General features: G+C 47.9%; 1 protein-coding gene across 5 annotated transcripts in view; it reads left to right on the top strand.

Annotated features, from left to right (window-relative positions):
* DENND1C (DENN domain containing 1C) overlaps nt 1-16145 on the top strand; it is a 233203-nt gene that overhangs the window by 62347 nt on the left and 154711 nt on the right. For all 5 annotated transcript variants that reach the window (XM_085600510.1, XM_085600509.1, XM_085600511.1 and 2 more), the window contains exons 3-5: nt 12650-12693; nt 13632-13681; nt 14491-14610. In XM_085600510.1, the coding sequence (XP_085456636.1) occupies nt 12650-12693; nt 13632-13681; nt 14491-14610 (214 nt within the window). The remainder of the gene's footprint in view (nt 1-12649; nt 12694-13631; nt 13682-14490; nt 14611-16145) is intronic.

Genomic DNA, 16145 nt, shown 5'->3' with positions numbered 1-16145 from the left:
GGAACAATGGATAAAGGTTCTAAAGCAGTAAACTTTGGTACAACCTGAGAGGTGCAATCTGGCAATACTCCTGCAAACAATGCACACACAGCTCGCTAGTTGCACGCGATAGATACATGCCAAAGGGAGAAAGGATGCTCATGGCTCAGGCAGAAAAATACGGTGATTCTTTTAACTAATTCTACAAGAATGAAGAAAACTGCTCTTTATTCAAATGTGCCTTAAGTCTCTCTTGATACACAGGACTCAGAGATGTAACAGAACATGGAAATAAATTAAAGGAATGATTATAGTAGTGGAAGCATGAATGTTTGGCTTTGAAAATGTACCAGCTGTTGAAAAGCGAGAAAGCTGAAATCTCTAAAGCCAGACGAACACATCGCATAAGAAAGAATGGAAATCTTGAAAAAAATTCTTAACAAACAACAGGGGTGTTATTGTCCAGCATGAAGGCGTAGATAATAACATCAAAACTATTTCTTTTTTTTTTTTTTTTTTTTAAAAACCTTTATTTTATATCAGTGACACAGCTATTCAGCCGACATCCCGGAGGTACGGCAGCTTGAGAGGTTCAGCACATGCTTGCGTCCACATATCACTGACAGGAGAGCCAAAGGTTCTATTTTGCATAAACATAAATACAACCCTAAACACAAGCAAGGCGAAAGGTACTGTAAACACCAAGAGAGGTTACCATCAGGGGGGACGAGCCCCATCACGTCCAACAGGCACTGATCTATAGTAAGGGAAAGGAGGGAAAGGCAGAGACTCCAGAAACAATCACATATCAGCGGGAAAGTCAAAGCCGGAAAAGGACTAAGGGGAAAGTTGCTCCTCAGGCGGATCCGGGTCGGGGGGCAGGCATATGTCCCCTCTGTACTGGTTCCATGGCCCCCACACAGCATGCCATTTCCGAGGGCGCCCCCGAGCACAATACACTGTCTTCTCCCTAAACATGCTCCAGTCCATGTTTTCCATCCACGCTGTCAATGTGGGCGGCCTATCGGAGCCCCACAGCCGAGCGATATCGCGCTTGGCTACCATGTTCTCCAGGGTCACCCACTGAGTCTGTGCCGCGTTGTGGTCAGTAGGGCTCCAGACATTCAGGAGACAACATCGCGCCTCAGGCTGCATAACAATTCTGTCACCTCCCCCATCACCTCATGGACTTGCCTCCAGAACTCCATAATCGCACCGCATTCCCAAATAATATGGAGGAAGGTACCCACCATACCACAGCCTCTCTTACATAGGCCCTCCTCAGAAAAACCCATGTGAACCAACCTGGGCCCCGTCACGTAGACCCTATGGAGTATTTTTTGCTGCACCAGCCGCAGGCACGCGGGGATAGCGACCTCTTTGGGAGAAGAAACTGCGTACTGCCAATCCTCATCATCTAGTTCAAGGCCGTCCCTTATCCATTGGGCGCGCAACCCTAGGAGAAGATCCGCCCGAACATTGATAAGCTTCTTATAAATGAGCGAAATCGTGCTCTCTGGCATGTGACCATCCAGGATCCGATCCTCCAACGGGGAGGACTCGGGCACCTTCTCCCCTTCCACAAGGACTGACCGCAAGGCGTGGCGCACTTGTGCATATCGGAAGAACTCCGTGCTCCCCAGCTCGTATTCCTTCTGCAGCTCCTCGAATGACTTTATCTTACCCTTAACCAAAAGGTCTCCAACCCTGGATATGCCGATCAAATCCCATTTCTCGAACCCTTTTGTGCGCCAAAGCTTCCCCAGAATCTCGGAGTCGAACAGAGGGGTGGCAAGGGTAAGCTTACCCCTCCAGCCCAGCGAGTCCGTCGCCACCTTCCACACATGGACGGCCACTCTGGTGGGCCCCGTGAGGGTGAGGTCCGACGATTTCGAATACAACGCTCTGTGGTAATTACCCCCACGGAGCAACCAGCGATCCATGGCGAAGCCAGGGCTGAGCGCCGGACCATAGACACCATGGTTAATCGCGCTCAACTGGGTGGCCCAGTAATAACGTCGAATGTCTGGAAGCGCGATACCACCGTCGTACCACGGAAGCGTCAACTTAGCGACTGCGATATGCGGACGCCCGTCCCATAAGAGCGCGCGCTGGTGGCTTTCGATCTCACGGAAATAGCTGGCCGGGACCAGGTCAAGAGTATTCTGCAGGGCATAGAGGAAACGGGGAAGGGACATCATTTTAAACAGTGCAGCGCGGCCAAGGAGGGAGAGCGGCAATCGCCGCCAGCCCGCCACATCCCGCCGCAGACGCACCAAGGGAGGGAGCAAGTTCTTCTCGTAGCGCAAGATGGGGTCGGTGGAAATATAGATCCCCAAATACAAAAAGCCCTGCTGGGCTATCTGGATCGAACAGTTACGCGGAACAGGCGGGACATCCCCACACAGGACGTACAAGTGTGACTTCCCCCAATTAATGACTAGGCCCGAGTTTCTACCGAAAGATGTCAAGACGTCACAAACCACTATCAGAGATTTCTTAGGCGAGGCAAGATATAACAGAATGTCATCAGCGTAGAGTGAAATACGGTCTTCGTGGTCAGGCGACCAGCGAAGCCCACGTATATCCGGGTGCCACCGTATCCACGCCGCCAACGGCTCAAGAGCAAGGGCAAACAGCAACGGCGACAGGGGGCAACCCTGCCGGGTGCCTCTCCCGAGCTCGAAAGGTGCCGACGCCCGCCCGTTCACCACGACGCTTGCAAGAGGCCCCTCATAGAGCATCCTCACCCACCCCACGAATCCAGGCCCGAAGCCGAGTTTGGCCAGCACCGCCCACAAGTATGCCCACTCTACCGTGTCAAAGGCCATCGTGGCGTCAAGGGACGCCACAATAGCCGGCTCTCGTATCGTACCCGTCCTGGCAATCACTCCGTGGAGGCGTCTAAGGTTTAGTGCAGTGTTACGGTGCGGGATAAAGCCCGACTGATCCGGGTGGATCAAGTCGCCAAGTACCCGGACCAGGCGGTTCGCGAGAATCTTGGCAAGGATTTTCGGCTCGACGTTGAGGAGCGAGATCGGCCGATAGGAGCCACACCTATCCCGGGGCTTTCCGTCTTTATGTATTACCACGATCGTCGCCAGCCGTTGATCGAGCGGAAGAAACCCGTTCCTCCGCGCCTCCACGAACATGGCGGTCAAGTGAGGAGCAAACATATCCGGATAAAGCTTGTACAGCTCTACCGGCAGACCATTTGGGCCCGAAGCCTTGCCGGAGCGCAACGCACGGATAGCACCTGCCACTTCGTCTACAGTGATATCACCATCGAGGTCCTCCCTATCAATGGCGGAAAGGCAGGGCAGAGCGATGTCACGCAGAAGATCACACGAGTCCTCAGTCGATCTATCCGAGACCGAGGCGTATACCGTACGAAAATAGTCTGAGAAACACCGGACTATACCGTCGGGATCAGTGACAACCTCTCCCCCATCCGTCAACAACTCCGGCACCACACGATTAACACGCTCCTTTTTGTCCAGCCATGCCAGCAATTTCCCGGCCTTATCTCCAACATCATACAACCGCCCCTGCTGCTCCCTGTGAAGGGTCTTGGCGGCATTTGTCACCAGATCCCTATACTCCAATTGCTTCAGGCTCAAATTGTGCAGCGTGGACGTCTCAACATCCCCTTCCAAGGCCAACTCTAAAGCCGCTATCTCGTCCTCCACTTGTATCACCTCGGCATCTCTCCGCCGCTTGGCGGCCACTACCAGGGACAAGGCTTCTCCTCTCAGTACAGCCTTAGAAGCCTCCCACAAGGACACCGCGGAGTCAACTGAGCCCTGGTTTTCTCGAAAGTAGTGGTCAACTGTCTTCAGCAACGCGCTGCGCAGCTTGGGGTCCCGAAAGTACCAGGGGTTAACGGGAGCCACCCTGCCCCCCGCCACCCGGCCCATGTCCAGACGTGCCCACACCGGTGAATGATCTGATATGCCCCGTGCCATGTGCCTAACCTCAGTTACCAAAGAGGCGTGTGCCGCCAGAGTGAGCAGATAATCAATCCGGGAGAGACTCCCGTGGGCCCCGGAGTGGAAGGTGTATTGTCGCTGAGTGGGGTGCCGCAGCCTCCAACAATCTACCAAGCCAAAAGTATCAATAAAGTCGGGAAGCCACTTCTGAGCCCCCCCGGTGTCTCTGGGCGGGTGCCTATCTAGCATTCCAGAACCAACCGCATTGAAGTCCCCTTCCACCACCAGCATCCCTTCGGGGAGTTCCAACAAGGCCTTGCCCAGATCAGCAAACGTGGAGGCCTGCAAGGCAGGAGGAACATAAACAGAAACCAAAACCAACGTTCTGCCCTCCCACCTCCCCGACACGGCCACAAAGCGCCCCCTATCATCAGCAATGGTGGAGTCAACCTCAAATGGTAGGGAAGCTCTGACAAGTATGCCCGCACCCCTGGAGCCCGAGGAAAACCCTGAGTGAGCAATGAATTTATAGCCCTTTCTGTTAAGCGCATAACACATATTCCCTATAAGGTGGGTCTCCTGCAAGAGGACCACGTCTGGCAAGGTCCGTTTAAAAAATTGCAGGACTATCCCCCGTTTTATACGGTCCCCTAAGCCATTAACATTCCAGCTGAGTACGTTTAAGCCCCTATCCCCCATCCCTGAACACAAAGAGACCTCCCCCCCCCCCAGAGAACCACAATCGGACAATTCTGACAGTCATTGCTACGCCTTGCAAGAAAAAACTACAACCCCAAACAACAACCCCAACATCCTGAAACCCCCCCCACCCTGCACCCCTGCGTCAGCGTACAAAGCCCCCCCAACTTGCAGTGTGCCTGTCGCCCTACCAAAAACAAATCTACAAAAAGCACCCCAAGGGAGGAAAGAGCCCCTATCTTCCCCCCGCCGCCCTCCCATTACTGCAATAAGGTGCGAGTCACTGTCCAGGGCTGAATCGAAACAGGCCAGCACCGAGGGTATCACTTCTGTCCATCCCGGTCGCCTTCCACCCCATCCACGCTGTCCCGGCCGGGCTGTCGCCGAGGGAGTGCATCCAGCCAGTCCCCTGCCATGTCCGGCGATTCGAAGAAGAAAGTCCGATCCTCATATACCACACGCAGCTTAGCGGGAAAAAGCATGGCATACTTCAGGTCCATATCCCTAAGCCGCCGCTTCACCCCCAGGAAACTTTGCCTTTGTTTCTGCACCATCTGGGTGAAATCAGGGTAAAAGCTCACAGAGGCATTTTGAAAAGGCACCGGGCCTGTCACCCTCGATGCTTGCAGGATAGTGTCCCAATCTCGAAAGTGGAAGATCCGGGCGACAATCGGCCGCGGGGGGGCTCCCACCTTAGGCCGTCCGCCAGGCACTCGGTGAGCCCGCTCCACCGCGAAAAACTTGCCGAGGCCCTTCGGCGCAAGATGATTCACCACCAGGTCCTCGACGAGGAGGTCCACGGAGAGCTCCTCCGAAGTTTCTGGGACCCCAATAATGCGCACATTATTGCGCCGGGCCTGACCTTCAAAGTCCTCGAGCCGGCGAGCGGAGAGGTCATTCGCGGTTCGTAGCTTGCGGACCTCAGCCTGGAGTTCCGAGACATCGTCCGCGAGGCCAGTAGTCTTGAGGTCCAGGGACTTGACCCGTTCATTGGTTTTCCCCAGGTCCGCGCGAATCAAGTTGACATCGACCAAAATCATGTCCACCTTGTGCGCCAGGGTCTCAAAATGTCGCCCAATCGAAGATTGCATCCCATCTATCGCCCCCTTGATATCCTGCAATAACTCCGAGGCTGGGGATGAATCGGCCTTCTGCGCTTCCAGCGACTGTCCCGATCCACCAGGCGACTCCTTCTGCTGGGCATAGCGATCCATATTGTTGGATTGGATATAGCCTCCCCGCCTGGTAGTCTTAGACTTTGACCTGTCTGCCTCCGATTTGGTCGACATCTCGGACAGCAGGACGGTCAGTCGCAAGAGGACGTCCCTCACTCAGGTAGAGGAGACAGGTACGACTAGGTCTTCAACAGCCAGTCAGGACCGGGTGGAGGTCTTCCAGCCAACAGAGGATCTGTATGACGCACTCCCAACCCGGAGCAAACAAAGGGCGAGAAAGCGAAAGTGAAAGTGCCACGGCATCCGTCCGTCAGTTCACACCTCCCAAGGCCGCTGTTGTTCAATTAGTGGCCGGGCTTCCTGCCAACGCAAGCCCCTGGCATCCTTCGGAGGTAGGCCGCAATCTTCCGCCGTGCACAACTTCGGTCCCCGGTGGACGATCTTGGCCCGGACAACGTCAATCGCCCCAGCTGTGACTCATCTACAGGATTCCGTGCATGAAAATCAGGATTTAGGACAGGATGAGTGCCGGAGGGCGCGAGGGTAGCGGGAGCTCAAAGCTCACGCGGCCATCTCGGTCAAGCGCTAAGCTCCTCCTCCCCCTATTTCTTTTTTTAAATAATGTGTAGCAGGCCTACTGAGCACAGACAATTTATTCAAACCCCTTGGTGGTTATGCAGATCATGAGATTCAGGACAGGGGCGTCCACAGATTCTAGGGGTTGGCGGAATTTGCGTAGTCGCGCTATGCAAAGCTCCGCGAAACGGTAAAAAACCTCCGCAAGCACGCAGAAATTCCGTGAACACGCGGAATTGCTTGTTCCGCCTGTTCGCGATGCTTTTTTCCTGTTTGCGCATGCTGTTTGCGTGCTCGGGGGAAATATCTTGCGAACACGCGTTTTCGAAGCGCAAACAAGCAAAAAATTCCACGAAGCTGCGGAATTTTGGGCAATTCCGCGTTCTCCGCGGGACGCGAAATTACCCAAATTCTGCGAGCGGAACGGAAGTTACCGCCCAGGCCTACGACAGATTTGATCAGGACAAAAGGCTGCATTCAAGGATAGAGACTTTGTAATCATCATAGAGGGTGCAATAAAAAGTCTTTGCAGTTTAGATTGTTTGTAAATTGCAGTATTTCTTTATTATTCAAAATAACTTTAGGACCACATTAAAAAATAATTTACTTTATAAAAAAAACACTAAGAAGGCCTAACCACATTTACTTCTTAAATTAGTAGGCACTGATGGAAGGACCCGGTGCTTGAACTTGTACAAAATTGGAATATTAGTTGTGCGGGTAGGTACCCCTCTAGTAATACCTGAAATAGGTAATACCTGAAATCTCTGTCAGGGTGAAGCTTTAGAGTCACTAAATTAACCTGAGATCAAACCCCTGGTAGCTGTGTCACAGAGCAGACAGGCTTAACTAAGGGCAATGTGTGAAATACAGTGTGAAAACAGTAATAAAGTTAAAATGCAAAACAATTAAAAAGTCCAAACCAGGTTAGAAAAATAGAATAAAATGTAACAAACAAAAAGGCACCAAAATGACAAAAATCGAGTAAGGGGAATTGGAGATATGAATTTGTAAAGGTTTAAGTAAAAATATCACCAGGAAGCACAAAGTGCCAATGATGGTCAATGGTCATGGTAGAACAAGATCAAGGAGTCTAAGTTTTCAACACAACCATAGTTTGTGACTACGGTTGAGGCGAAAACTTAGGGGACGCGGTGTTCGTTGGAATAAAGAGCCACGAACGCGGCACCCTATCGTTCAAAAATCACAGGAAAATGTTGATACCCGCAACTGGAATAAGAAGCGCAATTAAATGCGGTTGTTGTGTTAATAGACCATAGGACTTGGATTAAGGTCTGGCGTGCTTGTATCTGAGGGGCAACTATTGAGGAAGTATATTCAACCTCCCAAACCAGAACCTCCGTATACAATGAATACTATGAATATCTGAAGTTTAAAAACACATAAAGACGTCATCATTATTCAACCTCAACCATTAGTCGAAGTGACTTGAATTCTAAAACTGAGTGCAGTGGCACCGGTCGATACAAAACTGATATCTGATCATTATTTTTAGTATAAGAGGAGAAATAAAATGTTAATGTCCTGAAGAAGGTGGCCCTATTGCGAATGTGCCACTGAAACGCGTCGACGCTCATAATAGAAGCGGTGTTAAATTTGGCAAGAGTCAGCATCAAGCCACAGACAGGGAACTTAGACCCATGCTCTATGCTGTCTAGACATATAGCCAAAGTAACACATAAAAGACTTAGGGCCATATGTAGGTAGCCTCACATTTTCCGATTCATAAATACCGAATTTTACCGATTCGGTATTTATGAATCGGTAAATGTGATGTAGGTAATGATTCGGTAAATTTTACTTAATCGGAATAATTCGGTAATTATGAATCGGTATTTACCGATTCGGTAATGAGGCATACCTTCCAATTGATTCCTATGGGCCTGGAGGCCCATAGGAATCAATGGGAAGGTATGCCTCATTACCGATTCGGTAAATACCGATTCGGTAATGGGGGGAGCATATTCAAGGGTGGCAGGGTGTCACATTGACACCCTGTTGCACCCCTGAATCTTGCATGTGTGCACATGTGGCGCACATATATATATATATATATATAGGAAGAGGTGGCGGACTTGCTATCATTTACAAGAATCTCTATCGCACTACACTCGATCCCATACAGTCCATTAACTGTGAAGCAGCCACCTTTGCTATTAATATTAATCACATACAAGCCCTCAAGGGAATTTTGCTATACCGACCTCCTGGGCCCCAAAATTCTTTCCTTGCCACACTCTCTGATTTTAATGATCTTATCATAAGTTCGCCGGAATACATGATCTTAGGAGATTTTAACTTCCCTCTGGAAGAACAGGGCAACCACGAAACCAGTCAACTCACTGATGATCTCCTAACCTTAGGACTTCAACAATTGGTGAAGGGAACTACACACCAGGCGGGGCACATACTAGATGGTCTGTTTACCAATAACTCAGACATCTTTGTACAGGATATTCTTCCTCTCACCTGGTCAGATCACAGGGCCATTATCTTTGGGATCCATACACGGCACCCTAACCCTCCCCATTCCACGCCACGAACTAGGTTAGGGACCCGTGCTTGGAAAAATGCGGATATCCATCAGATGGCAGATATCCTGACACTATCCTTTCCTATGGGGATAGCCAATCCTGTCTTCTCAGCCTCCGACTTCCAAGACTGGATTCGGAATGCTGCTGATCAGGTGGCGCCGGAGAAGTTTACGCGACCTAACAGATTATCCCCTTCGGCGGTTTGGTATACCGAAGAGCTTAGGCTCCACCGACAACATTGCAGGAACTTAGAAAGGCGCTGGAGGAAATTTTACTGCCCCATAGCCAAGCATTCCTACAAAGACGCCCTGACAATATACAAAAAGGCCATCATTGCCCGAAAAAGTGAATTTTTCTCGGCTCAAATCGAGAATGCCAGCAACTCTGCTAGAGAGCTGTTTTCAGTGGTCACCACTCTGTCCACCCCCTCTACGGGACCTGGGGTCGAACCCTCTCAGTCTCTCTGTAATGCTCTGTCCAGCTTTTTCACCACTAAGGTAGCAGATATATACTCATCCTTTGCAGGGAACGCAGAGACAAGATCCAGAGTCTGCAGTGGTGTAGAACCCGCCACCGATCATGATCCCTTCTCTTCCTTTGCTCCCATTACGCAAGATCAAATCAGCAGACTTATCTTTACTACCAAGTCTGGCTCCCCCTTAGACCCCTGCCCTCCTTCAGTGATGGCTAACCTTAGCGAGGTGATCTCTTATCCACTTATGAAAATCTGTGACACCGCATTTCAAACTGGTCACTATCCAGATCTTTGGAAGAAGGCCGTGATCAAACCTCTCCTGAAGAAACCGTCCCTGGACCCCACAGCTCTGGCCAGCTATAGACCAATAGCGTGTCTCCCCTTTCCTGCCAAAATATGCGAATCTCTGATGAATAAACAACTCTCAGAGTTCATCGATACTCACCAACTTCTCGACGAAACGCAGTTTGGCTTTAGGAAAGGTCATGGAACTGAGACCGCTTTAATAAAAGCTTCAGATGAGATTAGAGCCATTATGGACCAGGGAGGTGCGGCTGTCCTGATTCTGCTGGATTTGTCCGCAGCCTTTGACACGGTCGACCATGATATTCTGGTCGACCGTGTCACAGCCCTGGGGATAAACGGTATGGCTAGAAATCTCATTTCATCTTTTCTTGCCTACCGTACCCAGACAGTGAAGTTGGGTAACTTCTATTCTCCTGTCTCTGCACTCCCCTGTGGAGTCCCACAGGGCTCCTCGCTAAGTCCAACGCTATTTAATATCTATGTAGCAGACTTAGCGAGGGTAATAAAGGCCCATGGGCTGCGACTTACATCCTACGCAGATGACACCCAACTGGTTCTGGCAATACACAAGGACGGCCCAGCGGTGGCAGCTAATTTCCAAAGCGCCATGCTTGCTGTCAGTACCTGGATGTCCTCCAACTGTCTGAGGCTTAACTCGGACAAAACTGAGGTCATGACCTTTGGTAATCTCTCCCCGGTTTGGTCTTCTGCCTGGTGGCCTGACCAGCTGGGCCCTCCTCCTGTCCCAGTTGATAAGGCCAGAAACCTGGGAGTCATTTTTGACAGCAAGCTGTCATTCAACCTTCATGTCAACAAGGTTGTGTCATCTGCGTTCTTTATTTTAAAGAAAATTAGGAAAATACTGCCTTACCTTCCCACCTCAGCTGGGAAGACCCTGGTCTCTACCCTAGTGTTTTCTAAAATCGATTATGGGAACGCCCTCTTCCTTAATACTCAGAAACTCGTTCTATCTAAGTTGCAGTCCATGCAAAATGCTGCTGCAAGAATTCTTCTTGACATCCCCCGCCGCCAGCCAACTACTCCAGCCATTCGTCACCTGCATTGGCTAAAAGTAGAGGGCCGCATTAAATTCAAGGCCCTCTGCATTGCCTATAAGGCAGTGCATGGCGTCGGTCCTAAGTTTCTGATTGAAGCATTCCAGTTGTATAGCCCCAAGAGACAGCTGAGATCCGCCAACTCCTGCCTGCTTCCGTTACCTCGCACCAGAACGGCAACCTGGGGAGACAGGCGCTTCCTGGTTGCCACACCTAAACTCTGGAACCTTTTGCCACTCACCATAAAAACTGCCCCCAATTTGATAAGCTTTCGTAGGCTCTTAAAGACATGGCTGTTCAATCATTAATCCTGCGGCTTGGTCTCTCGTTTTTGTCACATGCGCCGAGACACCTTCGGGTATTTGTTTGCGCAATAAAAATCGCGAAATAATAATAATACATGCCCCAAGGGCATGTATGTCTGCCACATGGCACTCTTAAATCTGCAAAATATTGCTTTTTGCAAGGTATTCGTTATTTATCACCAACCTGTATTTGGTGGTAAATAACGAATTCTTATTACCAATTTTCACTCTTTAGAGTGCTCCCTACATTCAGGATTCGGTATTTACCGAATCGGTAGAATACCGATTCGGTAATTTACTGAATCCTGAAATATGCCTCCTACATCTCAAATAGCTAAATACCGGTCGGTAACGGGATATTTACCGAATTTCGGCCGTTACCGACCGGTATTTAGCTAACTACATGAGGCCCATAGTGTATTGTCTCTGTGGATTCTCCTTTTTAATTGTACTTTTAGAGGATTGTGTTTGTAATGTGATTAATTTTTATGTCTTTTGAATTTGGTGTGTCATATGTATTTGTACAAAAAACTTTTTCTCACATTGAATAAAATATATGAATAATTTGACTAAAACAAGAGCTGATTTATAAGTGCCTTAATCATTGAGTGCGATTTTGTGTGGAATATAATTTAAATTGGAGTGTGAGTTGCTGAATTTGGATCTCATCCAAAGGGAACCTTCTTTTTCTAACTTATAGGAAATAAGGCCTACTTGGGTTGATTTGTAAATATTTAAAAGAAAGGTTTTAACCAATGAAAGGGGTTTATTTTGACAACTAAAAATCACAGCTTAGAACTGCAACAGCAAAGCCACACATGGTAGGCCTGCAGTCACATGTGCATTGTGGCTGGAGTGGATGGCACAATGGGTGCTGCAGTCCACAAGAGAATATATTTTACTGACAGGCCGTAGGTACACTTTGTACCACATACTAGGGATTTATAGGTAAGTCAAATATTCCAATTAGGAATATACCAATTTCATCATGTTGAAAGGAGGAACACAGGCGCTTTACCACCATTAGTGGTGTAAAGTGCACAGAGTTCTACAACCAGCTAAACTAGAGTTCAGCAAAATATCCAGGGTGACCCTGCAGAAAGGGCAAATTTCCAATAGCACTGAATTCTGAGGCAACAAGGATGAGGCAGACGGACCTTAATAAAAGTACCTTCTCTGGACAACGCTCTCTAACAGTAGATATCATTGAGCTCCGGTGTCAATAGGAGCACCAGGCATCTTGGAAGAACATGACCTTAAAAGTTTTGTTTAAAGAAATTACACAACCCTGTCCTTCTGGATTTCAACATTTTTCTGATCAGTGGCAGAAAATATCAGTTTTGTGTTGGGAAAGGTATTTGTCAATAAGTCTTGCTAAGGTCTTATTCATTAGGTTGCTCAAAGCGGTTGTGGACACATCATATATAGTTCCTAGCGTGTTTATTCAGACTCAGTGGTGGCTGTTGCTCCAATGAGAGGATCAGTAGAGCTGATAGCCACCCTCAGAAGCTGCAAGTTAGGAGACATGCAATGGCGCTGTAATTGATAATGCTGTTTATGTCCTGAATGCTTTCCCCTTATCTTTTACCTTACAGATCCAAAGGTCGTGAGACAGTTCCCAGATGAGTTCAATGACCAGGTATGACACAATCTTTCCATGCTGAAGTTAACAGAACCATGTAGAGGGCAATAGAGACTGGTTAGAATAACCCACATTTCTAACAATAGAATTTTCTTCTGGAAAGTGGGAGGCATATCAATGCTCTTGGACATGGTCATTGTGCATTCGCTTAATATCACATTACAAGTAGGACTGCTCACTTATTGACCTCTATAACCAATGGCCTTCTACGCCATTGCCCTTTATGGTCAATTGCCTGAACCTTCATTGGCCTCTACAATTAATGACAACAACATGCTCCTCCAATGATGTTTGCAATCAGTGACTTGCACCTCTAATGATCTTTGCAATCAGTGTCTTGTTCCTACATTAGTCTCCACAATAAGTGACCTTATTCTTCAGTGGCCTTTACAATCAATTATATGCTCCTATGGTTCATTATGCCCTCTACAGTCACTTTCCTGCTCCTCCGTTGGCCTCTGCTATCAATGACCTGCTCCTCCATTAAACAAAGCTTCAAAGTTCTACTCCACCAATGACTTCTGCTGTCAGTTTCCTACCCTCCCATTGGGGCAATTGTCATAAACCTCTTCATAACTGATCCCCATCATCAATTAACTGGTTTCCCTCATGTCAATGATAAATTAACTGCCTGCCTAAAGCCAATGACCAATTAAATGCTTTCTATTTGGCTAGTTATAAATTAGGTGCCCCTGACTAGGCACAATGATCAAATACATGCCCCCCCCAAGTAAGTCAATAAACTACTCCCCCATTCAACACTATATTCAAGTCTTGCTCCCCATTTATGTCCTAAAAATGAAACACTGTCGCTTCCTTGGCCCTCACGATCACTAAAATAAGCCTCCCTTGGTTCAACAGCCACTTACCTACTTCCCATTGGACAGAACTGATTCTAGCTTATGAAAGGTAACATTTTCATTTTCCACCTCTAGGACTCTATTCAGAAGTTTCCGAAGTTCTGCTTCCCATTTGACATAGACAGGTAAACGTTTTGGGAACATTTTCTTCATTTTGTCTTGAAAGTTACAAGGAATAACCATTTGTAGTCTGCTTTCTCTGGTCAATGTGAAATGTGTTGCTTGAGGGATAACGGTGAAGAGGTGTGGTGCAGCGGCCAGGGCAGCTGACTTCAGAGCACAGGGTTCACAGTTCGACCCCTGGCTCCGGCGGCAGCTCAGCACCATGTGACACTGGGCAATAGCTTACTTAATTTCCACGACGGCCCCCAGTGCCTTGAGACCCATAAGGGTGAGTAGTTCGCGCTTTACAAATACAGATTTATTTATAACTCGGTTGTTGCGAAGTAGCAAATCTATGGGCCTGATTTAAAGCTTGCCGTATTTGATACTCCATCACAAACGTGACAGAGTATCCTATCCGCCGTATTACAAGTGCCATAGGACATTATGCGCTTACAGTGCAGTGGACAGGATAGCTCTCATGTTTGTGAAAGAGTTTACTAGTTTCCAAATTCTCACACAGGCCCTCTGTGACCTGAGAGCTTTCTCTAATGCCTGAGTACACAAAATCAATACAAGGTAAGTCACATCAGGGGTGCAACACAGGCCCCTGCAGGTCTTGTGGTGCAAAGGCCCTCCCCACCCTTCTGGGGGACTTCCAACCCTCAGGAGCCACCCCCACCCCTTCAACCAAAAGCCTATCAATATCTGTGAGATTTTTTTTAAACTGCACATGTAAGAATGTATAATTACGGATTGTTCAGCTTTCTAGGCCTTGAATAAATTCAGTTATACTTTTTTGTAACATTGTGTTCCCTTTCTTGTTTCTCAGGGTGAAGGAAAGCACGGTGGTCCAGAACTTCACCTTTGTATTAACTGACTTAGATGGGAACCAGCGATTTGGCTTCTGTCGCCTTTCTGTCGGATATAAGACCTGTATCTGCATCCTTAGGTGAGCTTTCCTGTTGTCAGCTGAAGTACCAAGTCAAACTGCTAACATGTAAAGACCTGTTGCAGACTGATGCACTACCAGGCCCCTCCAAGCTACAATTGCAAGAAGTTTTGTGATTCATTCCTACTCTAAGTCACAACAAATCAATAAGGCTCTTATTCTCCAAAGCTGTACACAAGCTCACTCACACTGCTCAAATTACAAGAATTCGAAAGGGTGTGCACGGGATAAAGATTATTTAGTGGTAAACAAGGACTACAGACGCTTCAAACTGGTCACCTGTAATTTAATCTACAAAAGAGTGAACAATAAAGTAATAAACACAGTAAATGGCAGAGGGACCAGGTTTGCTGAGTGGTGGTAATTCTTCTACCACTGTGCAAAACTAATTGCTTGTCAGATAAACACTTTTTCTCCTAGACTGCCTCATCTAGCCTTTGGTGGTGCACAGCAGAGATGGACAGTTACTTAAGAGAATATGTATTAAGGGTTTGACATATCTGCACACTTTGTGAAACCCCTCAGTGAAGTTCTAGAACCAATTTAGTAAAGTCAAAAGATATTTCATGAATAACATAAGGCCAAAATGACAAAAAAATGGATCACTGCAAAGTCCTAGTGGTTTTAAAGCAACAGTTCCATTTCACATGGCTTCTCCGTTCAGAAAAAGTTATCAATTACAGTTCCTGTGCAGTACTTAAAAGTGGCCACTGGAATAGTCATGAGTGGAATGCTTCATTCTGCCTGCGGAATTGGCGGAAGTTTGGTCTCTCAGCATTACTCTTCAAACCGGGGACCAGACAAATTCCGCCAATCGCCGTGTGGGGGAATTTTTGTCCCTCAGGATCCAGAAATTTCAAGCGTCCCTTAGCTTGGTTTTTCTAAAACAGACGGTCACGAGTGGTCGCAGTCAGAGGGTTGCCGCTCAAGTAAATGTGCTGCCGCTTCAGTAGATTTTCTACTTGAGTGGCAGCAAAATCAACTCGAATGGCCACTTGCTTTTGTGTAATGCATGGTGCCATTCGCACTGATTTTTTGGCGCTGCTCACGCGAGTAGTGTTCACAGAATATTTTCTGCCCATTAGTGGAACTCGCAGAGTTTTTATGCAACTTCGTGAGCTCCACCGACCCATACACTGGAGGCTTCTACCCCCTCTAGTCCCGCAGCACGACTCCCAGCCCAATTGTGCCTCTTTTACTTCTGTCAGGCTAGAAGAGCTAGATGAGAATATTCAGGACCTCAAACAATGGTAAAGAGGATACCTGGATATGCGAATGATGGCTTAAAGGTAGTGGCATACCCGTATCTCAGCAACCTGAGCATCATAGTGCCCAATATCAAAACTGTAACAGTCTTCACATCTATTTTTTATATATTGGCCGTTCTATTGAGCTATTCTGGAGATGATGGCTCTTAAACCCTCAAGACCCCAATAGGGAAATGAATTACACATGTTTCTAGCCACAGCACTTTCAGTCTCACACTGTTGGAAATCTCACAGAACAGCCCCACTAAATATATTGTTGACTAAAGT

This window comes from Triturus cristatus, chromosome 4_2 (assembly GCF_964204655.1).
Source record: "Triturus cristatus chromosome 4_2, aTriCri1.1, whole genome shotgun sequence".
Lineage (NCBI taxonomy): Eukaryota > Metazoa > Chordata > Amphibia > Caudata > Salamandridae > Triturus > Triturus cristatus.
Note: the sequence above shows the minus strand (reverse complement) of the source record. Positions and strands in the feature narration are given on the sequence as shown.